This window comes from Gymnogyps californianus, chromosome 3 (genome assembly GCF_018139145.2).
Source record: "Gymnogyps californianus isolate 813 chromosome 3, ASM1813914v2, whole genome shotgun sequence".
Classification (NCBI taxonomy): domain Eukaryota; kingdom Metazoa; phylum Chordata; class Aves; order Accipitriformes; family Cathartidae; genus Gymnogyps; species Gymnogyps californianus.
The window spans coordinates 98,072,971-98,100,800 of NC_059473.1; the positions used below are offsets into that span (position 1 = coordinate 98,072,971).

General features: G+C 37.7%; 1 protein-coding gene across 1 annotated transcript in view; it reads left to right on the forward strand.

Moving 5' to 3' along the window:
* Positions 1-27,830, forward strand: part of EYS (eyes shut homolog) — a 950,400-nt gene that overhangs the window by 403,747 nt on the left and 518,823 nt on the right. Inside the window, exons 26-27 of the mRNA XM_050893740.1 lie at positions 24,302-24,473; positions 24,997-25,075. Coding sequence (XP_050749697.1) covers positions 24,302-24,473; positions 24,997-25,075 — 251 coding nt within the window. The remainder of the gene's footprint in view (positions 1-24,301; positions 24,474-24,996; positions 25,076-27,830) is intronic.

Here is a 27,830-nt window from a genome sequence, read left to right on the forward strand (position 1 = left end):
AAATAATTTATTAACTATTAAAATATAACTTTTTCTCAAGACTGCTGAGATAAAATCTGTTGTTTTGCAGCTCAGGTAGACTCTTACAAAAAGTGATCACAGTTCAGATGACAAATGCACAGATGTATCCCTTCTGTCAGGATGTAATTGGCAGCAACAATGGTGGTCTTAAACCCTAGACATCACTAATAAACCCTGGTTGAAGTCCTCACCCCAGATACTTCAGAAAATAAAACTAAGTGACCTGGGCATTCAAGAAACTGTTTTTTCCCTGACCCAAAATGAGAAGTAAAATGACTTAATAAAGCAGTGCTCTATTAGAAAGATGAGAAAAGTAACAAAAGGATAATACCAAATAATCCACTAACCCTTTTCAAAAGTACACGGTTCCTTTCCTCTGGTTTGTCTTTTTTTTTGCAAAATACCTTCTAGAGATGACTGCACCCCCTCTTCTGCAGTAGCTTTCCGCATATGTTTAGTTGTCCTCAATCACACTGGCTAGCAAAGCCACATAAAGGTGCAGATGACCCAGTGACATGAACTTTCTATCCCCAGCTTAGCCCCTCTTGGTTTTTTAATTGCTTTGGCTGGCCAGTGTTGCTCCATGAAACAATACTGCTCAGCTCCACTAGGTACTCTTGATAACACAAGATCTAATTATTCCAGCTCTATCAGCTGCTGCTGCTGTTCTTTTACTTGTATTTGCTCTTTAGCAACTGTGTATATACAGTATACATCATCCTTGTTGCCCAAAAGGATCTTTGTAAACAGACATATGTTGTTCCTTCAGATCTATGACTTCGGCATACTAAAACTACAAACTGTCTCCTTACATCAGTTTGACCACTCACTTCCAAGCGCACAGAAACATCATTAGTTTTTCCCAGTTTTACACTCCATTGCAAAAAATATTGATTTATTTGAAATAGCATTAAACTTTCATGTTGAAAGACATGGGCCTGGAAAACTATTTTTGTTGTTTAATGCTTAGGTACCACAAAGAAACTTAACAGTAGCATAGCATAAAGTCTCTAGGTAACCAGTTAGCTACAAAATTACGTGAACGCTTTAATTCCCCAGTCTGATCATTCTCGTTCCATACCTCCTGTCTTTACATGAGAAAAGTCTGGCCTGGTTTATAGAACTAACTGTGAAAAAATCAGTGGCTGAAAGTCCTAAGTAGAATAGCTCTTTACTCAAGATCACAGCCGTTACTGCTTATTGTTTGTACGTTGGTGGTACCTGAGTGTTAGATATAACAACGTAAAGCTGAAAGATACCTCCTGACTCACTGAATCTAAAACCTATTTTGTCTAAACGGTCATCCATTTGTTGGCTGGAGTGATGAATGTTAATGGTTGTAACATGAACTGTTGAATTTGTACTGCAAATGTTATAAAGAAACAAGCAACTCTAAACATTATGCTTTGTAATGTACCAAATGTGAGACTTAATGTACATAGAGGATAGATCTTTTGAGTAAGAAAACGCCATGCTTACATAGTCATCTTTTAGCACTAAGATACCCTTTTAAATATGTCTTACTCAGGGACTGTTTTTCTCTATATGATTCCAGAATCATTTGATTTCATAAATGTTGCTATAAATACAGGAAATTTGCTCATAATCTAAGGAAATCAAAGGAAAATCAAAGGCTATGTTAGATTTAATTTTGGCTTGGTAGGTTACTAAACCTTTCTTAGAGAATCTGAAGATACAGTGCAAACAAGTGGAACTCTTATGACTGTTTGTGGAATTATAAACTAAATGGAACATAATCAGCAGTTTAAAATTAAAAGCAAAATAAGGAAATATAATCAATTAGTATAGCTATATCTTCGTTATCACAAATCAATGTGATGTTGCATTCTGAATGTGCACTCGTACACAATTATGTAAAGAATAAAACAAAAAAATACATATATGTATATTCCACTGGGTTTGATATTAAAAACTGTTAATTAAACCACTAATATTACTTTCTCTTCAGCTGCGCAATATAACATCTTAAAAGGAATAAGTAATTAAACATAATGTATTATGTTCACTTACCCTGAAGGTCGTTTTCATGATTGAGGTGTTAATCACTTCTTTATAAATCTTACTATCTGAACAACTTTACGTCAAAGTATAATCCACATGATTCAGACATGCCTCAAGTGAAATATTTTTAATGTTCATGAAAAATTTTATATTCAAGTATAAACCATAAGTGTCTGAGTCACCAAGTCTGCTGCAAAATGGCTTTAATAAGAATACTAGTTTTTTGACTGTAGAATTCTGTTTTTGATAATTTCTAATTGCTTCATTTGAAAGGATTCTAGGATTACCAAGTCATTACTGCCTTCATTGACAGACCTGGTAATTCTTAAGTCTTTGTTTTCTGATTTTCTTTGTTTGAGGTTAACTAAATAATTCTAAGATCTCTTACAAAGACTAAAGTTTTTTTTCCTAAAATGTGTTGGGTTGACCTTGGCCAACTGCCAGATGCTCACCCAGCTGCTCTCTCAGTCCCCCTCATCAACAGGACAGGAGAAGAAAATAAAGATGAAAAAACTCATGAGTTGAGATAAAGACAGAGAGATCACTTACCAGTTATCATCACGGGCAAAACAGACTCGACTTGGGGAAAATTAATATATTTTATTGCCAATTAAAATAGATTTTTGGATGGTAATAAACAAAGACAAAATAAAGCAACACTTTACCCCCTTCCTCCCCGCCCACCCCCCGCCTTCGCTGGCTCAACTTCATTCCTAACTCCTCTACCTCCTTGCCCCAAGCGGCACAGGGTGATGGGGAATGGGAGGTTGTGATCAGTCCATAACAGCTCCTCTTTGCTGCTCCCTCCTCCTCACACTTTTCTCCTGCTCTTGCGTGGGTGCTCTCCCCAGGCTGTAGTCCTTCAAGATATACCTGCTTCAGCACGGGCTCTCCATGGGCCACAGTTCCTTCAGGAAATAATCACCTGCTGTAGCGTGGGGTCCTCCATGGGCTGCAGTGTAGATATCTGCTTGTGTCAGGAGTGCTTTCCGCATGCTGCAGGGGAACACCTGCTCCACCGTGATCTCCTCCATGGGTTGCAGGGAAATCTCTGCTCTGGCACCTGGAACACCTCCTCTCCCTCCTTCTCTGACCTTGGTGCTTACAGGATTGTTTCTCGCTTCCCCCCTCCTCACTCTGCCTGTGCAGTGTTTTGCCCTTTCTTAAATACGTTTTCACACAGGCACCACCATCTTGGCTAACGGGCTCAGCTGTGTCTTACAGTGGGTCCACTGGAGCCAGCTGGAACTGTCTGTGTCCAGCATGAGGCAGCCCCTGGTTTCTTCTCACAGAAGCAGCTCCCCTGCCCCTGCCAACACCTTGACACCTCGGCCCAATACTCAAAATAAGATTTCAGTAGCTAAAATAGGATGTGTATTAAACTGAGGTATATAAATTCAAAATTCTGATTCGAACTGCCAGTTATTGGACATCTGATCCAAAAGATGCCTAAAAATGACTAAGTACCATGAAATCACTTTTTGCTCTGATGGTTCAGTCATCATTTCTGCAGAGCAGTAATTATTCCTTAATTCTAAATAGCTATTCTCTTAATCTCAGATCTACCCTTACAGTCTTACCTCCTCTATGAGATCAGTATGAACTGACATTTGGAAGTGACTAAGGGTACACTTAAGTTGTATGTTAAACCAAGTCAAAACCTTGGCTTAAATAACTCATCTTGTATTTTATCTGTAATGCCAGCTCTGAGCCCTAGCCTTCCTTGTCCTGGGCCTCAGAACCTGCTGTTCATCTTGTCTGTGTGACAATGAAAACTCTGCTCTGCTTTTTATACAATGGGCTGACCTAACAAAAAGGTCCCTCAAGATCTAATCAATGAAAAGGGAGAGAAGTTTTCTTTATCTTTTTGACCTTCCCAGCTACTTCTACAGCTTCGTACTGCCAGCCAACTCTGGCAGTGATTGCATCTGCACTCCTCAAACCTCTGTCTGTATTCCTTGCTATTGATATCCAGACGAAGAAGAGCAACTACACTACTAACTGAAGTGACTATTTATTTAGAGTCAGAGGGGAGGAATCTCATGGTATGCTCCCTGAGATGTCAAAGTAAGATGCAGCTTACATATCAAGAGAGGCCAAAACTGATTGGCATGCCAAGAACAAATTTAATATGTATCCCAACAGAACTGGGTTTCTGTACTAAATGTGGAGGTAGTGGTGTCTGTCTTTTAGTTTAACGATTAGAGCATTCACATAAGTTTTCGGAATTTTAGGTTCGGTGAACACACCATCATGAAGGGGCAGATTTACTTTATGCATTTTCCTGAGAAGTGCTATAATGTCCATGCTATAAGTTAGCCTGATTTGTGAGAAAAGGAGGGGGCACTTTTGCTGTGCTTGTTGAGCTTCAACACTGTTCAGCAAAGATTTCCTAGGCCAGAAAGAACATAGAACAGTAAGGTGTAACCTCATCGAATATTTGGCTTGAAGTGCCAAGTCTAGACTGCTAGTTCCCTCTCCCTCTCCTGAGAGCCAAGGTCAGGACATAAACATTCTTTTTCCTCTCAGAGTGAATTACCATCTACTAACTAGAGCCTTAAGCCATACTTTAACCAAGTAAATCTTAGTCTGGTAGGAGCTTTGTTCCAATTACTGCTCATCCTTGTTCACGGAAGAGTGGTCAAAAAGGCATGCCAGATGGCCAGCAAGGATGAATAGGAAACACCTGACTGAGCTCAGTTGCGGAAAAGAAGCACACATTTGGTGGCAGGAGCAGGGATGGGCTACTTAGGAGGAATATTAAGCCATTGCCCAGGTGTGCAGTGTTGAAATTAGGAAAGGAAAAGCTCAGCTAGAGCTGAGAATAGAGAAGGATGTGCAAAGCCACAAGAAGGCCTTCTATACGTACATTGGCAGCAAAGGGAAGGCCAATAAAAAAGTGGGCCTGGTTCTCAGTGAGGAGGGGAACCTAGTGACAGAAGACATGGAAGAGTCCGAGGTACTCAAAGTTGCCTTCTTTTCAGAGTTTACTACTAAAGTCCGGTCTCAAGCCTCCCAGGTTTCTGAGCCTAGTGGCAGAGATAAGGATATTCCTCTTTTAACAAGCCTCCTGGTAGAGTATGATCCATTAACCACAACCCTCTGAGACCAACCAGCCAGCTTTTTAGCCATCCAGTTGTCCACTGTCGTGGTTTAACCCCAGCCGGCAGCTAAGCACCACGCAGCCGCTCGCTCACTGCCCCCCCACCCCTGGAATGGGGGAGAGAATCAGGAAAAAAAACTCGTGAGTTGAGATAAAGACAGTTTAATAGGACAGAAAGGAATGAAAAACAATGATAATGATAATAATAATAATATGACAATAGCAATACTAAAAGAATTAAACTATACAAAGTAAGTGGTGCACAATGCAATTGCTCACCACTCGTTGACCGATGCCCAGTTAGTTCCCAAGCCGCGATCCCCCCTCCCAGTTAACTCCCCCCAGTTTATATACTGGGCATGATGTCATATGGTATGGAATAGCTCTTTGGCCAGTTTGGGTCAGCTGTCCTGATGGTGTCCCCTCCCAGCTTCTTGTGCCCCTCCAGCCTTCTTGCTGGCTGGGCACAAGAAGCTGAAAAATCCTTGACTTAGTATAAACACTACTTAGCAACAACTAAAAACATCGGTGTGTTATCAACATTCTTTTCCTACTAAATCCAAAACACAGCACTATACCAGCTACTAGGAAGAAAATTAACTCTGTCCTAGCCGAAACCAGGACACCACCCTTCCAGACTCTAACGTCCTAACTTGGGTACAGGCATATTGTGAGAGACAGTGTCAAAGCCATTCTAAAGTCAAGATAAGTGGCATCCACTGCTGTTTCCTCTTCCACAAACCTAGTCATTTAATCATAAAAGGCAATCAGATTGTTCAGGTATGATTTTCCCTTGATAAGCCTATAGGATCATAGAATGGTTTGGGTTGGAAGGGACTTTTAAAGGTCATCTAGTCCAACCCCCCTGCAATGAGCAGGGACATCTTCTACCAGATCAGGTTGCTCAGAGCCCCATCCAACCTAACCTTGAATGTTTCCAGGGATGGGCCATCTACCACCTCTCTGGGCAGCCTGTTCCAGTGTTTCCACCACCCTCATTGTAAAAAATTTCTTCCTTATATCTAGTCTGAATCTGCCCTCTTTTAGTTTAAAACCATTACCCCTTGTCCTATCGCCACAGGCCCTATTAAAAGGTCTGTCCCCATCTTTCTTATAAGCCCCCTTTAAGTACTGAAAGGCTGCAAGAAGGTCTCCCCGAAGCCTTCTCTTCTCCAGGCTGAACAACCCCAACTCTCTGAGCCTTTCTTCACAGGAGAGGTGTTCCATCCCTCTGATCATTTTTGTGGCCCTCCTCTGGACCTGCTCCAACAGGTCCATGTCTTTCCTGCGCTGAAGGCTCCAGAGCTGGACACAGTACTGCAGGTGGGGTCTCACCAGAGTGGAGTAGAGGGGCAGAATCACCTCCCTCGACCTGCTGGCCATGCTTCTTTTGATGCAGCCCAGGATATGGTTGGCTTTCTGGGCTGTGAGCACACATTGCTGGCTCATGTCCAGCTTCTCACCCACCAGTATCCCCAAGTCCTTCTCCGCAGGGCTGCTCTCAACCTGTACTGGTTGTTCTCAGTCACCTTCTTCTCCTTCTGTTGCCTAGAAATGGCTTCTAAGAGGATTCACTCCATCATCTTCCCAGGGACTAAAGTGAGGCTTACTGGCCTGTAGTTCCCCAGATCATCCTTTTGGCTTTTTTGGGGAGATAAGTGCAATGTTTGCCTTTCCTAGTCACTGGGGACCTTCCCTAATTTCCATGGCCTTTCAGACATGATAGAAAGCAGCCTTCCAAGGAAGTAAGGGAGCTTTCTCAGCACCCTCAGATGCAGCCCATAGGGCACTGAATTACAGGAAATGAATACAAGAATTGAATACAAGAATTTATGTTTGGCCCAGTGTTCTGTATGCCACAACAGAAACCAAGTTAGATTATTGTGTCTAACCTTTGTTATCCAAGTTCACTATTTGGATGTGACCTTTTGATAATTTTATTTCAAATCTTGTATTTATAGCTTCAGCAACAGGAGAAGATAGTCCAGTACATATTTTCTTCTTTGAGGGAACATTTATTTTATGTGGTCTGTAAAGGTTACTATACCATATAGCAGTGACCTCCAACTAGAAAGCTAGAGAAATGTATTTGTAGTTTCAAAGCAGTGAAGTTACTGAACAGCTAAGAATCCTATTTGTAAGAAAGAAAGGTCTCTATAGTGCATGCAAAGTCTCTGGTCCTTAAGGAGACAAAGTCAATAACTACCTAATTTTTTGTACAGATTATGCTCAAAATATGCAATGCTACAGTCCATTCATAATGAGTGTTTGGCAACAGCAACTCTCACTGTGTATACAAATTAAATCTGGTGATTAGGAACTTGGATGACAGTACACTCCCCTTGTTTAGTAAAATATAATTGTTTTGGGTTACAGATCTGTGCCTTTAGGGAGAAAAATCCTTGTCTTTTGGCAAAGAATATCTAAATGTGAAGTGTTTGTTCTTCATGCTCATTACTGTCTAATTTGAATGTATTTAGTATAGTAATTCTAAGGCGATTTCACCGATGTGTTGTACAGTTAATTACTATTTATCTTCAGAGCCAGCTTCTTTTTCTGGATTTATAGGAGTCAGTAAAAGAGGAATAGAACTAGGTCTGCTTCTTATTTTTGACTGCTGAAAAGAAAAAACATGTTACCTATGAATTGTGGTTATTTATGAATAGCATCAATGTAGAAGGCACTGCTTTATAATGATAAAAAGGACACTGTTCATGCAGTCATGTACATGCTAGGACTTACACCCATTTTCCATTGTACCCATTGCCTAAAGTGATATCATGGATTGGGAGAAAATATCAATTTGATTCTCACAGACTTTCCTCCAAGTTTCCTGCACCTTCATAGGGGTTACTAAGTGCAACAACATTAACAAAGACTGTCGAATAACTTCTGCTTCTTTTTGTATACATCACTCCATATTAACCAGAACAAAGTCTTTGTCCTGGTTTTGGCTGGGATAGAGTTAATTTTCTTCCTAGTAGCTGGTTTGGATTTAGTGTGAGAATAATATTGATAACACTCTGATGTTTTAGTTGTTGCTAAGTAGCGCTTATCTTAAGCCAAGGACTTTTCAGTTTCCAATGCTCTGCCAGCAAGCAGGTGTGCAAGAAGCTGGGAGGGAGCATAGCCGGGACAGCTGACCTGAACTAGCCAAAGGGATATTCCATACCATAGAACATCATGCCCAGTATATAAATCGGGGGGAATTGGCCGGGAGGGGCAGATCGCTGCGCGGGCATCGGTCAGCAGGTGGTGAGCAATTGCATTGTGCATCACTGTTTTTTTTTTCTTTTTTTGTTTTCTTTCCCCCCCTCTTCTTTTTTTTTTTTTTTTAATATTCCTTTTCATTACTGTTATTGTTATTATATTTCATTATTATTATTGTTAGTATTATATTTTACTTTAGTTATTAAAATGTTCTCATCTCAACCCACGAGTTTTACCTTCTTTCCCGATTCTCCTCCCCATCCCACTGGGAGTGGGGGGGAGTGAGGGAGCGGCTGCATGGCGCTTAGCTGCTGACTGGGGCTAAACCATGACAGTCTTGAATCAGATTCTTGCACATAATATAAGATTATGGTGATGCATCCTCTCCCACGTTCTCTCTCTTTCTGTAGCTGGTCTGTTTAATATTAATCATTGATACTAACTGGAAAAAAAACTAGAAGAAATATATTCAATATGAAATATCCAGTAGGTGAGCCATCCGTGCATTCTGTCGGTTTATGTGAAACATTCTTGCTCCATATCAAGCAGGTCTGGAAACATTTGAGAACAGTTTTTTAATTCATTAGTGAAAATGGAGGAAGGTGATCCCTTAGACTCATGCAGCTGACAGCAGTAAGCATACTATACATCACAGTTCAAAATTTGCGAGCTAGATTGAATGGAAAAAAAAATAGCTGCATCAAAATTAGCCTCAGGCTAATTAGTTCTCCTTAGAACTGGTGGTAAAGCCAGATACCATGCCACACTAACATGGCTAAAGTCCTTTGGGCTTCCAGAGTTGCTGCTTTACACATCTTTCTTAGGGACTCTAACACTCTACTGCATTATGCTACCTAGACATGTGCTGATAGTTCTCTCCTCAGTTTTCTAGTTTCTAAAGTCCGTCAGTACCTGACTTCCCTTGTGAATTTCGTGGAAAGGCTGGTTGCCCCTCTCAAAGTAACAGATTTTGCTGAGGCCTCCAAGAATATTGGCACCATTCTTGTTATTTCTGTCTTGTTGCCACAAAGTGGCAATCAAAGTAATCATAGCAATCATCATCATCATCATCTTTTCCTCCAGTAAAACATGCCTCGCAAGAATAGAATCACCGTTAAACATTGTACCTTAATTATGGAAGTGCTGCTGTGAAGTTCTGTGGTTTGCTTTATGTTTTTGATCATAATACTGTATATACCACATAAGTATCTTTCTTAGGACACACACATACTATTTAACAGAACAGGAACATTTAATATAACTGTGACAATCCCTAGCTAAACAGATAGTAACTGAAATTGGTAACATAAATACAATCTGTCAGATCAGCGTTTCAGGGTAAAGCAGATGTAGAATCCTTCCCTGAAGATTTTTTAAGCTGCTTGAAATGCAGAATTCAGGGGATAGGAATTTACAAGTGCACGTAGTGATAGGACAAGAGGTAATGGCTTTAAACTGAAAGAGGGTAGATTTTGATTAGATGTAAGGAGGAAGTTCTTCACTGTGAGGGTGGTGAGACACTGGAGCAGGCTGCCCAGAGAGGTTGTGGATGCCCCATCCCTGGAAGTGTTCAAGGCCAGGTTGGATGGGGCTTTGAGCAACCTGATCTAGTGGAAGGTGTCCCTGCCCATGGCAGGGGGGTTGGAACTAGATGATCTTTAAGGTCTCTTCCAACCCAAACCATTCTAAGATTCTATGACTCTATGATTCTATCACTATCCAGTGAGAACATTTGAGAGCTTGTGGTCAAATGATTACATCTAGATCTTATCTATTATGGTAAGCTATTACGTGAGAATTTAAATTATCTAGGGCTTCTAGAGCCAAAATCAGTACTTCACATTATACCTACAACAAATTCAAGAAAGCCCTGATGCAACTGTTAGAGCTGTTTCCTAGCTGTTACTGCTAGCTAGGAAAGTCTCTGTACTTTTCAGCAAGTGTAGCTTTGGAAGGGTCTTTGAATGTATTCAAGTATGCCACGGTGCATGCTTTAAAGGAGTTTCTATTCTTGGTAGGAGTTACCAAGGCCCACGGGACTGAAATCTCAATTTCCACACAAATTGCTCTGCTACAAATACTGTGACAAAGGAACTTTTAAGCAGCTTTAATGCAAGAACACCACAGGGGAACATTATGCATCATAATGCCATCTGTTCTTCTGTGATTCTGTGATATTTCTTTGAGCTTTGTGTAAGTTGTAAATGTACTTAATGTCTAAATTTTTTATATTAAATTATTGTAGTATTTCTAAAAGATAATGTTACAAATGAAATAAGAATATTTTGATAGCTATTTCTGATGGTGTGTTTTTTTGCTAGGCACTCAAAAATTCATGACTGGGAACTAGTTAGATAAAAACATGCAATTCATCACTTAAAAACCTGTGGATGTTTCAATCAGTCACAGCAATAAATATCTAAAGCAATGACTGCTGAGTGATGGTTTCACTTCGCAGAACTCAACATGCTATATGTTAGAACAGTTACTGTAAAGTTGTGCTTCTTATTTCTGAAAAGCATGACCATGGTAGCATCATGGATTTTTTTGGTTCTCTGTAGCTATCTCTGCCAGCAATCTCTGTCTTTTATCCTCAACAGGATTCAGAGAAGTAGATGACTTCATGAAGAGTATTTTGTTCACTGAAGTAGAATAGGTTGACCTTTCATGCTAAGAATCTAGTAATTTTCTTGGCAGTTCCATTGTTTTTTTTCCTAGTTTGTAGTGGAAAAATGTATGGGGCAACTCTCTGGGTCTCACTGATTACATGACTTGGATCTTTTTTATTTCCCCGCAGTCAGCCTAAAGTACTACTCTAAGTTGCCAAGTTCTCATTTGAAACAAATAGTGAAGGTGTTGTGCTATAGTAATTAAATGAACCAAATATTAGTGCCTAAATATACTACCCAAGGCATACCTGTATTCTAAATAATACATTTTCTCATCAGTAATTAAGATTATTTCCAGTTATTAAAATTATTTCCAAGTGTTTCTACTTCCTGCTTGCCTGCATAGAGTCTCAGTGTGTGATTAGCATCAATCTAAATGGAAAAAAAAGCAGTCTGCCTTTTTTGCATACTTTTTGGATTTTTTTGGAGGAGGTTGAATTTGACCAGAGTGTTATTAAATAGCATAAGAATTTTGAAAATTATTAGCCTATGATGAAATACATGCTATTCACAAGTAATGTTGCATATAACCATGATAAAATTCTTGTTGCATTGTCATCTGCTTCCGTGCACCTATTGCATACTTTTGATCCCATGCATTTTGCCATTAACCAGGCTACCAGGTTAAGCTACCGAGGGAAATTTCATTCTTGAATCAGAATAATTCAAGTTGGAAGGGACCTTGTGAGGTCTCTAGTCCAACCTTTTCCTGAAATCAGTGTTAGCTGTGGGGTCAGACCAGGCTGCTCAGGGCTTTGTCCAGTTGGGTCTGGAAAACCTCCAAGGACAGTATTGTTCTCATTTCTGATGGGACGTTTAAACTGTAATGTGAATAATACATTACTTTATTAATAGTAAGTGTGATTCCTTGTGTGCTAAGAAGAGAAAGGCAAGTTGAGTTTTTAGCTATACGGTAAACTTTGACTGTTATTATCATTTGAGAGTAAAAATGCATAAGTGCTTCAGTTTTAAATAAGACTATTACAGACTACATAAAACATGCCTAATAGAGAAGAAAATCAAAAGCTATAATAATAATCATAATATTAGTGTATTCTGGAGGCATTCAGGTTATAGAGTGATAAGGAAGTAAATGTGAATATATTTTTTTTACACAAAGCTATACTTATATTATTTTAGAGTGATGCTAGAACATCTTTTTCTTGATGCCTTTACCACATAGTACAGCTCTCAAATTTTCCCTTATTTTGGTTTTATTTTTGCAGTCCATTTTATATTACAATGTTAAAATTAAAATGGCTAATAAACAGCAACTATACTGAATAAAACATGGGTATTTCTCTGTAAGACTATGTGTGTGTGTTTAAATTAATATATATATGCAATATATGAAATGTGTATGTTATATATACAATACAACATACCAACACAGTTCTTTTCTCTGTATTGAACTGTATTAGTTCAAATGAGAGATACTTTGCTTCTTAGAAATTTGTCTTTCAGTTACAAGTCTTCAGTTATCTTTTAGTTTTAAAAGTTTTTCTGAATTTTAATAAAATAATTGTTCATACTAAAACCTATGTTCCTAAAATCAAAGTTAAAGTGTCGTAAATATTGAATTGATATTTGCAGCTTGCCCAGCTACAATGTGACCTCCTCTGGCAATATTGACAACTATGACATTTTTGTCATGATGTTTCCAATATTCAGACATGAATGAATAGATTTTACTTGCACTGTCTTCAGATTTATCTTGTTCTCAATCCCTTTTTGTAAGTTTATTCATCTGTGAACTGAGTCATAAATCTAAACTGATATCTTTAGGTATAGCTTGATTTTATCATTTTGTAATCCAGTAAATATGATTTCTGCCCTTAGCAGAGGGAGGCTCAGCTGTGTGCTGACCCAGCAGTGCAGGAGCTCAGCCTTGTCACAGCCTCAGATGGGCTCCGCTGGTTTAACCCCTGCGCTGGGGCCCAGGGCCTGCTGCCTCCCCTGCTCCAGCTTCAGCTCTGGGAATGGCCCCGCTGGGGAGGGGGTGACACCCTGCCCCCCAGTCACTGCCTGACAAACCATAGCCCTTTGTGTGCCTGGGGCTGGGGGCCACTGCCAGGCTGCAGCTGGGAGCCTGGGAGAAGGAAGGGGGCTGTAACAGGAAAGGTATAAAGGGAAACCCAAGCAGGGCCCAAGACTAGGGGAAGAAGAAAGTATCAACATCATGTTCCTTCAAACAAAGAGAAGAAAGAAATCCCCCACCAGGCACATCACAGTCCTCCTGGCAAAGACATCATGATGCTGGCAAATCCTTGCAATGCCTCTCCCTCCACCCCCCATCTACAATTTTTGGGAGAAAACTGTAGTGTCACACTTTAGACCCACAGGGACATTGGAAGCGTGAGCACACCACCAGTGGAAAGGGTTAGTACTGGCAAGGTTTGGGGGGATTTTTGGTATAACCATTTTAACCACTTTAATATCGATGCTTTTCAGTACTGGTAATTTTGACTATCAGACTGTTAAAACATTAATAGGACTGTCATTAAATTCTAGACTCTCTATATGGTGTGTTCCCTTTCACCTGTCACAAGATTATGAATTTTTGAATTTCTGTTGTTTTTAGTAGAAAGTGTTCGAATCACTGAGATCTGATGCTTGATCTGATGCTCTCTGACTAGGCACAGCAATAAGCCAAGAAGTAATTTGCTTAGGTAGATTGCTGCTTCTGATGGTCTCATCATGCTCCAGTCTAGAGTTCAAATATCTAAATAACAGACAGTGCAAGCTACAGGTGATGTTTTTGTATTTAATCCCTCTGGTTCTTGCATTCAATTTTAAATTAAACAGGCAGATACAGTTCTCAAAAGCCATGCATGCATATCTAAGATCCAAAATTGATATTTAATGAAAACAAATATCTTTAAAGTTTTAGACCAAGCAAATTAATCTGTATTTGTCTTAATTACTTTGTTTCTTGTGGTCTAATCTTATCTTTTAAAGTTCTCTTCACTTTCCTATCCAGAGTGGAAATCAAATCTTGTCTGAACAAAGAAAAAAATATTTACTTCAAAATAGTTTGCAGCCACTCAAATTTTCTGCAGTTCGATCAGCACAAATTTAACTTAACTTAATATAAGGAAAGTGAAATAATTGCCTGAAATAAATCTATTACTGACACAAAATACAATAGAAATAGAAAATCTAAATCTCTGGTATTAGTCACTATGCTATAATAAATCTTTCTTAGTGAAATCAACAAAAACAAACTCAGCAACCTTATCAGCCCTAGTTTTTCATGCAGCATACTTAGAAAACTTTTGTTACAGTTTATTTACTCATAACAGGCTGAATGAGGCAATACTAAAATGATGTTAAAAGGACATTATGCTGTTCACAACATTAATGTCACTGTGACAAAATGAGTACTAGTTCTTTGCAGTCAGTTACTGATTTTAAGAGGAAACGTATTTCTAGATTTGTAAGAGGGTTGTTTTAGAATATGATGATTGGGGCATATTGTATCAAAGTTAATTTATTGGAGATGAAAGACAAATTCTGCTGAAAAATGTCTTCTAACGAGACTAAAACATTTATTTACAATGTGATTTTGTACTTACGTGTATTCAGAAAATGTATTTATTATAGAAAGTATTTCAAAAGCCATGGAAATAAATTTATAGCTGGCAGAAATTATTACATACCATATTTTTTCAAGATGTATCTTCCACATCTTCCTGTAGTAGGTAAAATACCTGACTTTTTCAACTAGTACTCATCCCAGCTTGTTTTTGCTTTAATTATGAGATGCTATTACATTATTTTTCCATACGCCAGTTTACATTTACATTGCTTTTGATCCCAGATAGCTCAGCTGATATATTTTTTGCTTTGTATTATTTTCTTGGTTTTTTCTCTTGTGCAAAAAGTCAGCTAAGAATGATCAGTTACCATTCTTGATCATGGTCAAGATGGAACATATTAGAATACATGTTTTCTGTCTGTCCAAATTAAGATTTTGAAGCTGTAAATAGCTACCAGTGTTAAGTATCATATTCTAGGGTTTTTCCACAACTTCTGTTGATAATTTATAGTTGTTTACAGTTATATATTTCTTGGAGTTATATCAGTAATGAGGGCAACTGTTAGATGAATGGTGATTTTTAAAAAATTCTGACTTAAAAACCCCCCACTAATTAAGCCCTCATAAGCTCATGTGAGTATGGTACTAGGACCTGAAATTCATCTACAAATGTAGAGATTTTTCACAAGCATTACAATAATTATTCACAATTTCTATGATACATAGGCATGTTAGAAAATATCGTTGCTCCTCATTTTGTACTTCTTTGGGGGTTTAACACTCTCATGCTGAAATTATTTAACAAATGAGTTAATTTTTTCTGTAACTTAAATATGCTCTGCAATATCGTTTTCAGTATTTCTGCTCATTTAAGCTGAGCAATATTTTTATTCCTTAGATTTATGCTATACAATCTTTTGTTATATGTGTAATTGGCTTCATTATTCATTATACATTAATGTCCATCTTATACATCCATATGATAAATCTATTAATTGATCTTTTGATTAACATGTATCTATTACAACATCTCATGGAATGGTCATAAGTAGTTGCCAATAGTCTTATCATAACAGTTGATGCTAAAATAGACTTCAACAAGAGAAGAACTAGGTGTTGCTGAGTGATTCTGAAAGGACATCTCATTTTCTCTCAGTTCTGGCTCTTTTCAACTGGATATAAAATTTTCAGTTACCATAGAAGGACCTACATTTTTTTTTCTATATCATGTATAAATTAGTATACCATGCTAATTTACTATTCCTTTCCATTTTCAGGTATGCCCTCAGAAACCAACTGTTTTTTATCATGCATTTGTTTTTCTTTTCCTGGTAGTACATCTTTGACTTTATTCTTACACAAAATTCTGTGTTTCTTCCTTTTCCTCTCTTTTCATACTAGCCACTTATCATAAATTAATGTCCTGAAACAGCACTCAAATCTCTTTATTGTCTCCAAAAAAAAAAGAACTGAAGAGGTCTATAAATGATCATCTTCCTCAGTCTTTAGCCCTAACAATCAAACAATTTTATATTAGGTATATAGAAGTTTTATATATTTTTTAAATATATATGTATAAGTTCTAATATGTCTTTTTATAAGTCTAATAAGAAGTGAACAAACCAGAATATATACTATATTTTCAAAAGTAAAAGTATTTTTACTCTCAGAACTGTAACACAATCACAAAAACATCCGAATACAAAATGTCATGAAAATGTCAAGCTTACTTACCAAGAGGGAAGGATCTAGAGATTATCACAGAAGTTTCTTGTAAAAAAAAAAAATCATGTTATTTGTAGTCTAAAAACCTAAAATTTTGCAAAGTTATGTGCATGCAGTATAAAGAAACCAACCAAAAATTGTCTTAAAGTAATGAAGCTGAATAGCTGAATGATTTTAAGATAAATAAATCGTTATGTACATTGCATAGACTACAGAACTTGGCAAGAGCACATCAGTCATAGGCAAAATGCAAAAATATGTAGAAAAACTTCAGAGTTGTTCTTGTTAGTAGTAGGATGAAAGCTTAAAGAGAAAGCATAGCTAAGAATGCTTGTGCATCTCAGAGATCATACATAAGTCAGAGGTGTTTGTTGTATGGTCTGTTCTTATGTTCACAGTGTCTGCTTTCAGCCCTATTCAGTTGAAAGGAAAAAGCTCCCGAGGAGCTCAAGTTTTGTGACCGGGAGAGTTTGCAAAAAACCAATATTTCTCGGACCCACCACCATTTCAAACTTCCTCCTTTCCTGTGCCAAAATACTTACAGGATCAAGTCTAGTATCTGATTTTTCAGCTTGTTAGGTACACTACAGCTTGTAAAAACTCAGTTAGATGTTGGGAGGATGTGTTTCTGAGGGAAGAAATGCAAAAACATAATCTTTTTTTTAACAGAAGGCTGAGAATAAATGGCTAGTGATCGGAAGAGGGAGAGATTTGAGGTTGGATCTGAAGTTGGTGAGAAGGCAGGGAAGGGTAGTTTCTTATTTGGGTTTACAGTTGAAAAGATGAAAGTCTTGATGGAAGATGTGACAACCTCTAGATTAGGATATAGGTGTGGAATTGTGCAAATGAGCTCCAAGAAAGGCTGAGGCATCCCCAGTTAATGAAGTAGATGATTGAACATAAAAAGGGCATTGGAAAAGGCTGCTGAGTTTTCTTTATTAAGGTATGAGACAGACTGATCCTTCCCATGAATGGATGATTTGAAGGAGTAGGAGAATAGCTGTCTCCTTTTCATCTTAGTGTTATTGTTATTACTCCATACTCTTGTCTTCTCCCATCTGTGGCATTTCCTTGCCTTCCACAGCACTCTGACATGCAGGGGAGCCCCCAGGTTGCCATCAATATCAATAATCCCCCAAATGTGGTATGTGTGAGGTACTTTTCCTTTTTCTTTCATGTGTGGGGGCATTATTTCTAGCATGGGAAGTACAATCTGTAAAGCAGAGCTCCAAGAGGTGCCTTCAGCCCAGTAACACATCTGGTACAGTCAGAGCTATGAAACAATTTACAGGCGATATTTTAAGTAAAGTGCTAGTTCTGTGGTATTATAGTCTGTCTCTCACACCAACTTTGTGGAATATTTGGTTGTATTATAATGATTATAATACAGCAATATTATTTTTATTAAAAGTTTTCATACTCTGAACCAGTATTGAAAAAGAAGGCAGCTTTCAAATTAAATGAGAGTCACATTGGAAGAGAATGACAGACTGTCTAGGCTACAGTCATGAACGATTGCCAGCCTTTTTGTGTCTACAATGTGACAAATTACAAATTTAGTACATTTTGCTCTTGGAAATAATTTAAATGAAAATGTTTATTCATATTGGAATGGATTAATCCAGTGATGCTAAGGGATTAATGCCAGGGATGTATTTGGCCTGATTTGTTCAGAGGGTATTAGAATATGGGTGTTGAATTTAAAGAAGAAATTTTAGCATCTGAATGTAAATTATTTTTTATAAAAACTATCAAAAATATTTTGAGTTAGTGCATTTTGGCAAGAACATTTGAACTAGCTCCTACGGTTGAGCAAGTTATTTTCTTTGTTAGAACTAATACTTCAAAATTACATTATTTTTATTTAGTTCTTTTTTATTTAATTATTTTTCCTGTTACATGTATTCATTTTCATCTTTAAGCCTTTTATACCTGTAATTACTGTAATGATTATAGTCTGTATTCACAGCAAATCTCACAAATTCCTTTTAGGGTGGGAATGACAAAATGGACTTTTACTCTCTACATATGTCTGAAACTTTTAACACTGGCAGGACTAAAAGTCCATTTTGCCTATTAATATTGCTAAAGCTTTCCTAGCAAGGGCAGAATATAGAGATATCACTACAAGGCGTTTCTGTTCTTTCCATCAGATTCAGTCTTTCTTGGCACAATCTAAGCTTAATTACATCTTATGATACCTTTTTTTTAAAGAAACTAAGCACAAAGTTGCATTTCTCTAGCTTCCGATGTTATTCCCTGCCTGAACATTACTTCCTGAATTTTGATTCCTGTATTTCAGATACACCGGGAGATTAAAGACCTTTTGTGACATTAAGCATTCTTTTAAGCAAAGATTGCCTTGAAAGGTGATGTACAGGATTTCACAGTGTTTGGACAGAAATAAAGGAAGACTACTGTGATGATACATTCTTGCTGAACTCTAAGGAGTGGGAGAACTGAGGCTGAGAAGAAAAACTTCTTTTAAGGAAACATTATTTCAGGACTTACGCTAGTATTCCAAAAACGCCTATACACACCACAAAAAAAGAAACTGTAGATTTAGAAAATGTGGAGCAAGCTGCATTACATGGATAATGATGTTTACAGCTGATACTAGGAATAGGCTTAATTTCCCCTAATTTTAGTCCTCTAAAAACTAGGCAGCTAGTCCAAATTGCTCATTTAATTTCCTTCTGTAGTCATTGCCACCACTAGGACATTCAAGGTAAGTGGTGTCCAAGACATGATACAGGTCGCTCTTTGAAGCTGCTTCTGTCTTTATCCATTTTAAAGCTAGTTTAGACATCTATCTTAAACTAGCTGCTTAATTTTAGAGTAGTAAAAATAGGTGGGATGTATTACACTCTGACTTCCCTAACACAATATTGTCTGAATTCTGCTCTCTTCACTGCTACATAGAAGCTGAGGAATAGGCAGATACATTCTGCCCACTGTCATTTCCACAAAATTACGTATTTGTGGAAAAATCATTTTATAAGTTTTTAATCTTGCATAAGCATACCCTGTCTAGAATACTAAAAATAGTTAATTTCTTCAATTTCTGTAGATATTATGAGGGTTTATTTTTTTTATTAATTCATTATGAATATTTTACTGGATTGTCCAAGAAGAGGTATGCAGGCCTTTACAAAAGACATGAGAGCATACAAGGAACAACCTTTTCTTTGCATTAACAATGTGTATGACTAGTTCTAATTTGGCACATTGATCAGAATTTTACTAAATTCATTACTCTTTTTTTTCCAAATCAACCAAGCAGGCGTTTAGGCACTTCAATGGAAGTAACCTATTAATTTTGTTGTCTTTTAAGAGCTGTTGCAGATTTGATTGTAATTCTATGGCATTTTAATGACATGTTCTCTTTTATTGTGACTATTAAATATATTAAGTCATATCTAGTTTAAGTCTTCAAGTTACAGAAAAGGAAAATCTCTTTATATAATATACATTTTGAATATTTCTCCACAATTTGGTAATTCTGAATACTTTTTAAAAAAAAAAAGAAATACTGCAATGATTCCTGTTTTTAAAACTCTTCAAGGTTATAAATATAAGTAAGGTTTTTTTCTAGGAATGAAAGGAAAATATAAAATGTGTTTTTCCCAATACATCTTGTCTTTTGAAACAATTTTTGTAATAATTTATCGACACATTAAATTTATGCACTCAGTCTTCTTTTCCCGCAATCAAGTAATGGATTTTCACTGCATTGCCATTGCATTCATTGAGCTGTTCAGGCAAAAATTTAGTCAATGACATTGAGGCAGTAGATCTATGTAGCATAAATAAGAGTAGGTCAGGAATGTAAAACAGAGTCTATTTAATTACAAGATGTTAATAATCTAAAGGAACTATAATTTTTCCTTTCTCAATAGATTATGTAGTAATGGAAGCACATGTGAATATGAAATTATTATCAATGATTACTTTAACCCTTAATCTGTCTTTCAGAATCAATATATCAATATGTGTCAACCTCTTCAAATGAAAGGCTGCAACCCTTGAGGTATCTCAGCCAAGCTTCTAATGGGTTGATTATAGTCAAACCAAATTTCATTAGGTGATTTTGGAATCTGCTACTGGTATATTGCTGAACTAATATTTAAATATCTTACTAATAGTATACTGTTTTTTAAAATATAATGTAATTTGATTTCAGGTTTATTTCATTTAGTGAATGTATTACACTTATGCAGAGGATAGAAAACAACAGCAGTGAAAGGCAGCAGTAGGAATGAATGGCATTGGATTATTTATAAAGCAAACTATTTTAAATAATAAAAAAAAAAACTGATCAGAGCTATTCTAGGATTTGCTTTCTTCAAGATCAGAAATATCTGCCTTAAAAATTCATAAAACACTAAAACTATTTTTTTAATTATTATTGCTTTCACATATATCTCATTATCAAAAGCAAATTACTAAATTTGAACTGAGAACCTTTAACTCTTAAAATACAGATTTGCACCTCTTAAGTAAAGTGTGATTAACTAGCAAAGAGAGTTTTTAAAAGTAAGTTGTATTGTTTTATAAGAGTAGATAGTACAAAAAGCAGCAGCAGTCTGTGTACGTTAATACTACCCATTTCATTAATATGTCCTCTCACTAATTTGTAAGTTCAAATTAGTAAGACTTCTTAGGAGAACAGACTTTTTTGTTTGCATGGGAAGCTAATACCTTTTCTAATCTGCAATGTTGGAAAGATAGGAATGAAAACATGATTGAGTGAAAATACAGCCGATGATGAGAGCAAAGATTGCAATTATTCGTTTACCAAAAAAAACATAACCTTGGGACTATCACATTTTAAAACTCACAGTCTTTGCTAAATGGACCAGAAAAATCAAAAGATCTACAATCATGAAATGACCTTGGTTTTTATAATGCTGTAACATAGAAATACAATGTTATAGAGATGCCCTCACCATTCAGATACAAGAAAAATAATCACTTTTAGAGTTGCAAGTAAGGTAAACTCGAAGTATATTATCGTGTAGTACTACCGTCCTGCCAATACTTTTGAAGCATTCCTTGATAAGAACAGATTAAGAATTTTCTTTCCTAATGCTGACTTACAAAGAGAATTGCCTCTTTGATAGTTAGATCTTCTATAACAGAACAGATGAGCTTGGCTTCTCTGTTCCTGAATTTAGATTTTGGCAATATGTTCACAAAGTATCTATTTCTGAAAGTTTTAACTTCTTATATGTAGTGATATGTCGTGGTTTAACCCCAGCCAGGAACTAAGCACCATGCAGCCGCTTCCCCCTACCCCCTCCCAGTGGGATGGGGAGGAGGAAAAAAAAAAGATAAAACTCGTGGCTTGAGATAAGAACGGTTTAATAACTAAAGTAAAATAAAATATACTACTAAGAGTAATAATATAATAATAATAATAATAATGAAAAGGAATATAACAAAAAAAAAGAGAAATAAAACCCAAGAAAAGACAACTAATGCACAATGCAGTTGCTCACCACCCACTGATCGATGCCCGAGCAGTGATCTGCCCCTCACAGGCAACTCCCCCCTGTTTATATACTGGGCATGACGTTCCATGGTATGGAATATCCCTTTGGCTAGTTCAGGTCAGCTGCCCCGGCTCTGCTCCCTCCCAGCTTCTTGTACGCCTGCTTGCTGGCAGAGCTTGGGAAACTGAAAAGTCCTTAAGATAAGCGCTATTTAGCAACAACTAAAACATCAGAGTGTTATCAACATTATTCTCACACTAAATCCAAAACCCAGCACTATACCAGCTACTCAGAAGAAAATTAACTCTATCCCAGCCGAAACCAAGACATGATATCAAATAAGACACGAGTGATCCAGAGAGTGTGACACTAAACGAGCGAGAGTGTCCAAGGAGCATGAACGATCAGAGCTGTTTGCTGAATGCTTGCATGGGATGGGGGATAAACAGGTTTCAGAACTGCCTTCTAATTTGTACTAATATATAGCTTAGCATAGTGCAAGTACCATTGCGCCAAGATCTGGTCAGATACAGAATAGCACAGCAGCCCCTCTCAGCTCATTTTCCTGGGGGTACCTGCCAAGTCCAATGTCCTGTCGTGCACTTTCCACTAGAGCATGACGCTAGTGCTCTAGCACTGCTGGGGCTGAGGCTACAAACTTCAAAACAGAATTTGGGATGTTGCTTTATTCTCTTTGGCTCAATTAGGAGACTGAGAGTATATTGTGAAAACAGCAATTTCCTCAAATGTGTACAATATTTTTACATACCTAACATTCATATTAATGTGAATATTACACTATTGATCTTCACTAGATAAAAACATTCCCCATGATCTTAAAGTAACTCTATTTGTAGCATGTTAATAGATTTGTTGCAAATGCCTGATTTTGATCTTTGGCTGTATATTCACACATGGACTAGACAAAGGTTAGGGTATCTCTGTGCTTCTTCCTTGCTATGAATTCCTTCCTTTAAAAAGCTGCCAGTAGCTGGGTGCATAGCAATGACCAAAGGCTACAGGAACTTTTCGTTTACTCTTCACTTTTGTGTATAAAATATCTGGTTTTGAGTTAAGACTGTGATGCTTAAGTAAATACCTCATTACAGAAAGGCAAGAAATGCCTTTCATTTTTGTTGTGAAATGGAGAGCCAGAGGAACTGGTGTAACTTCTGGCTTCTGGACACTTTCTCTGCTCCAGAGGAGGACCTTTTGTCTTAAGCAGTCTTTTTTTCTCCCCCACACCTCCCCTGGCCCCCACACCTGAAAAATCAGGAGAATGTTCTTGCATTATCCCTAGTGTACTGGTTTTGGCTGGTATAGAGCTAAATTTCTTCATAGTAGCTTGTATGGTGCTATGTTTTGGATTTGTGCTGAAAACAATGTTGATAATACATCAGTGTTTTAGTTATGGCTGAGCAGTGCTTGCACAGATTCAAGGCCTTTTCTGCTTCTCACACCACCCCACCAGCGAGTAGGCGGGGGGTGCACAAGAAGTTGGGAGGGGACACAGCTGGGACAGCTGACCCCAACTGACCAAAGAGACATCCCATACCATATGGTGTTGTGCTCAGCAATAAAAGCTGTGGGGAAGAAGAAAGAAGGGGGGGGACGTTTGGTGTTATGGTGTTTGGCTTCCCAAACAACCATTACGTGTGATGGAGCCCTGCTTTCCTGGAGATGGCTGAACACCTGCCTGCCGATGGGAAGTAGTGAATGAATTCCTTATTTTGCTTTGCTTGCTTGCACAGCTTTTGCTTTACCTATTAAACTGTCATTATCTCAACCCACAAGTTTTCTCGCTTTTACACTTTTGTTTCTCTCCCCCATCCTACTGGGGGTTGAGCAAGCGGCTGTGTGGGGCTTAGCTGCCTACTAGGCAGTGGGCAATAGCTGCCTACAAAGAGAGCTATGTACGTGTTGGTTGTCAATTAGTGTTTTGTAAAGTACTTTGAGATTTTTAGATGGAAGACGTGTGGCACTAATTTGCAGGAAAATTACAAGCAGAAAAGTGCACCACCATATCTCTCATAATGAATGTCTTCAAAAAGATTTCAAAGAATTTTATGTCTTGCATCATTTTTCGAAAGCTCCTGCATTTTAATTTCATTTTGAGAAAATAAGTATTCCAGTTAGATCACCACCAAGGCATGTATCATTTTAATTCTGTATTCCTCTCATAGGAAACCTGTGCTATTCATCTTTCTAATAACTATGTAACAAAATTCCTCTTGAAATTTCAATTTCTGCATTTAAGTATTTTGCTTGCAAGTTGACCATCAAAGCCTTCTTGCCTTGCTACAGTTACAGATGTTATCATTGCAATATAACCATTCTTTTCGGCATTTGCACCTATAGGTAATTCCAGTGGGATATTCTTTATTAATGAATATAATGAACTATATAAACAATGTATGTAAATAAAAACAGTTTATCTGGAATTATTAATATTAATAAATAAACAGTTGGTTTGAGTTTAGAATTAAAAGCTTAGTTGTGTCTTCTGTTTTTTACACAGGTGATAGATGTGAAGTAAATATAGATGAATGTATGTCTGCTCCTTGCCTCAACAGTGGAAGTTGCATTGATGACATCAGTTCCTATAAGTGTCACTGTAGGAGAGGTTTTATTGGAACAAACTGCGAGATAAATGTTAATGAATGCTTGCCAGATCCTTGTCTTCATGGAAGGTGGCTATTTTTATTTAACTATTATTATCTCCAAGATAATGTACCTAACTAGCAATATTTAAGATTTAATGATATGGGAAGGTTGATAAATATACTTTTAATTATGTTCTTCCATAAAGTAAGAGTACAAGCACACTTAAAGATGACAGATGCCTGCCTAAGCTAATGTAATATACTGTTACATTATCTCAGTTTCTCTTTCATTTTTGTTCATTAGCATAAACCAGTTTTCAGTGTATGTGGATTAATTAGAGTTTAATATACTTAAAAGCGAATCTTTAGCTGTTACATGCCAACACGTTGAAATGGGAAGATGTCTTTTAATATGACTATCAGTATCCTTATAAAACCCCTCAGCACCCATAATATACACATTTGAAAACCATTATTAAAACTAATTAAAAGTGCCATAGATTTCAGTAGGTTACATCAGACCACTATTTTGAAATGTGTGGAACGGTACTACTAGTGCTGAATCTACAATTACATAGCTTCATCTGAATAACACTATTTTGTATTTCAGATGTATAGATCTCATTGATGGATATCAATGCTCTTGTGAATCAGGATGGACCAGCTCAAGATGTGAGATAAATATTAATGTATGTGTTCAAATTTTATTTTAATTATAGGGGAAAGGTTAATATGCGCTTGAAACTCATTTTTATTTAAGTAACTTCTGAACAGGTCAGATTATTGAAAATGCATGACAGAAATTCAGTTGTTTCAAATCCATTCTGAAAAGCTCATTATTTGTTACTTAGATGAAACTGCATTAAAAAAGACCGTTGAGAAAATGTCTAAAGAACTTTAAAGGTGAAGTGTGAATGATAAATCTGAAAAGGCACAGCAAGCTAAGCCAACACTACCTGAAAATCATTTATCCCTCAGTTCAGCATGGATGACATAACTACCTAATTTGCATTGCGAGCCCCATTTGCTGTAGCTTAACTGTATATTTGAATAGTAAACCTGAAGGTGCAATATTCTACACTGAAAGTAGGCATGACTGGTGTTTAAAATTTCAAAATCCAGGTAATTGTAGAATTCTATGATATAAAACCATGGCGTACAAAATACACTGCCCACTTCCTCCTCTTAAGTTCAAGAATATTTTTGCGTTGTCATGGGGAATGGTTGTGGATAAGAAGGCATCTGTATATGTGAGTCTGTGCCATGAAGATTCCCATGGTCAGCAAACCAGCTTGTAGAAGGTGACTACATCTGACATAACAATGAACAGCCCTTACAACGTTAGCCACACTTTGGGGAAAGTATTGAATTGGTTTAGACTTTTTCAGGTTTTGTGCCAGAGTTTAATCAGATCTTGGGATATGAGCCTTTTAAATGTATTTGGTCTCATGAGAAAGTCTGGCATGAGATCTGCCTCCCTTTGGGCTACCTGGCTTCTCATATTGTGTTTCTGAATTGCCAAAAACACATTCCAAAATGTTATCCAAACTTCTTTTTAACTTATGTATGCATGTAGGGACCTTTCATGATTTTTTAGATTTAGCTAAAAGTACTAGATAACTAAAAATATCTCATATTACGTAAAGGAAGTATGGTCTATAACTTTTTTGTTGAAAATGCATGACAGTCTCACACAAGGAGTAATCTAGCTGGAATATTATCTTGCAACTTCCTTTACAGAATGAAAAAGTCAGAAAATAAGTAATTCAGCTCAACAGAGTGCACATCATGATATGATATTGCAAATCTGTATGATTATCAGCTGTTGCCAATGCTAATACAGAATACCCTTGGGTAATATTTTCTCTAGCAACATCCATGATTTACGCTTTCCTCCATTTTAAGAGAATGAGAGATTAAATGACCTGTAGACAACTGCATAAAATCATATTCAAAAGATAACCACATTTCATACTGAGGTGTTTGAAAATGCATAGATTAGAAATTCATAGAAAAAAACAATATACATATACATTTGACAGATAAGTCTGTCAGAGTGATGGCTTCATTTTTTGATATTCATTCTATTTGCATGCAATGTGATTCCCAGATTAGACTATGCTGCAGGTGTCATATTTTTAAAGGCTCTAACACTGCATTCATCCTGCTCAGACATATATCATGCCTATGCAAGTCTTACAGTGATCAACAAGGCTTTCTGACTGTGTAGGGGTGTGCACGTCTGGATAATCATGGTAGGCTCACGCTCTGTAATTGTTTTGCTCTAGATTAACATCAGCCAGTTCCTTTGTTTAAAAAAATAATCAGGAATTAATCCAGGTAAATATACTTCAATATTTTCTTCACTTGAAGATACATTTCTTTGTATTAAGGTTTACGCAACTGCATCGGGTGTAGGTGCCAAGTTTTTGTTTAGAGCGGGGGCTGCAGGGGTGGCCTCTCTGAGAAGAGGCCAGGGGCTGCCCCATGCTGGACACAGCCCGTTCTAGTCAGCTCCAATGGACCCACCACAGGACACAGCTGAGCCCCTCACCCAAGATAGTGGCCCCTCTGTGGAAACACATTTATGAAAGGGTAAAAAACACTACCCAGCAGAGAGAGGAATGAGGAAAAAGAGTGTGAGAAACAACCTGGCAGACACCAAGGTCAGTGAAGAAGGAGGGGGAGGAGGTGCTGCAGGTGCCGGAGCAGAGATTCCTCTGCAGCCCCTGGAGACAACCATGGTGGAGCAAGTATTTCCCTGTAGTCCATGGAGAGGACCATGCCGGAGCAGATATCCACAGTGCAGCCCATGGAGGACCCCACGCCGCAGCACGTGGATATTCCCTGAAAGAACTGCAGCCCATGGCATGCCCACACAGGAGCAGGCTCCGGGCAGGACCTGTGGCCCATGGAGAGGAGCCCATGCAGGAGCAGTCTTACCCTGCAGGACTGCAGCCCGTGGAGAGGACCCACACTGAAGCAGGGGAAAAGCTTGAAGAGGAAGGAGCAGCAGAGAGGAGCTGTTACGAACTGACCGCAACCCTCACTCCCCACCCGCCCTGCACTGCTCAGGGTGAAAGGAGGAGGTAGAAGAGTTGGGAATGGAGGAGTGAAGTTGAGCTTGGGAAGAAGGCAAGGGGGTGGGTTTAGGTTTTGTCCTTGTTTCTCACTGTCCAAAAATCTATTTCTAATTGGCAATAACTTAAATTCATTTTCCCCAAGTCGAGTCTGTTTTGCCTGTGACAGTAATTGGTAAGTGATCTCTCCGTCCTTATCAACCCATGAGCTTTGTCATCTTATTTTCTTCCGCTGTCCTGTTGAGGAGGGAGAGTGAGAGAGTGGCTGGGTGGGCATTGCACAGCCAGACAAGGTCAGCAACTAAGCTGATTCAAATAACCAATTTAAAAATAAAATATATCTATGTGTGTATATATATTTCCC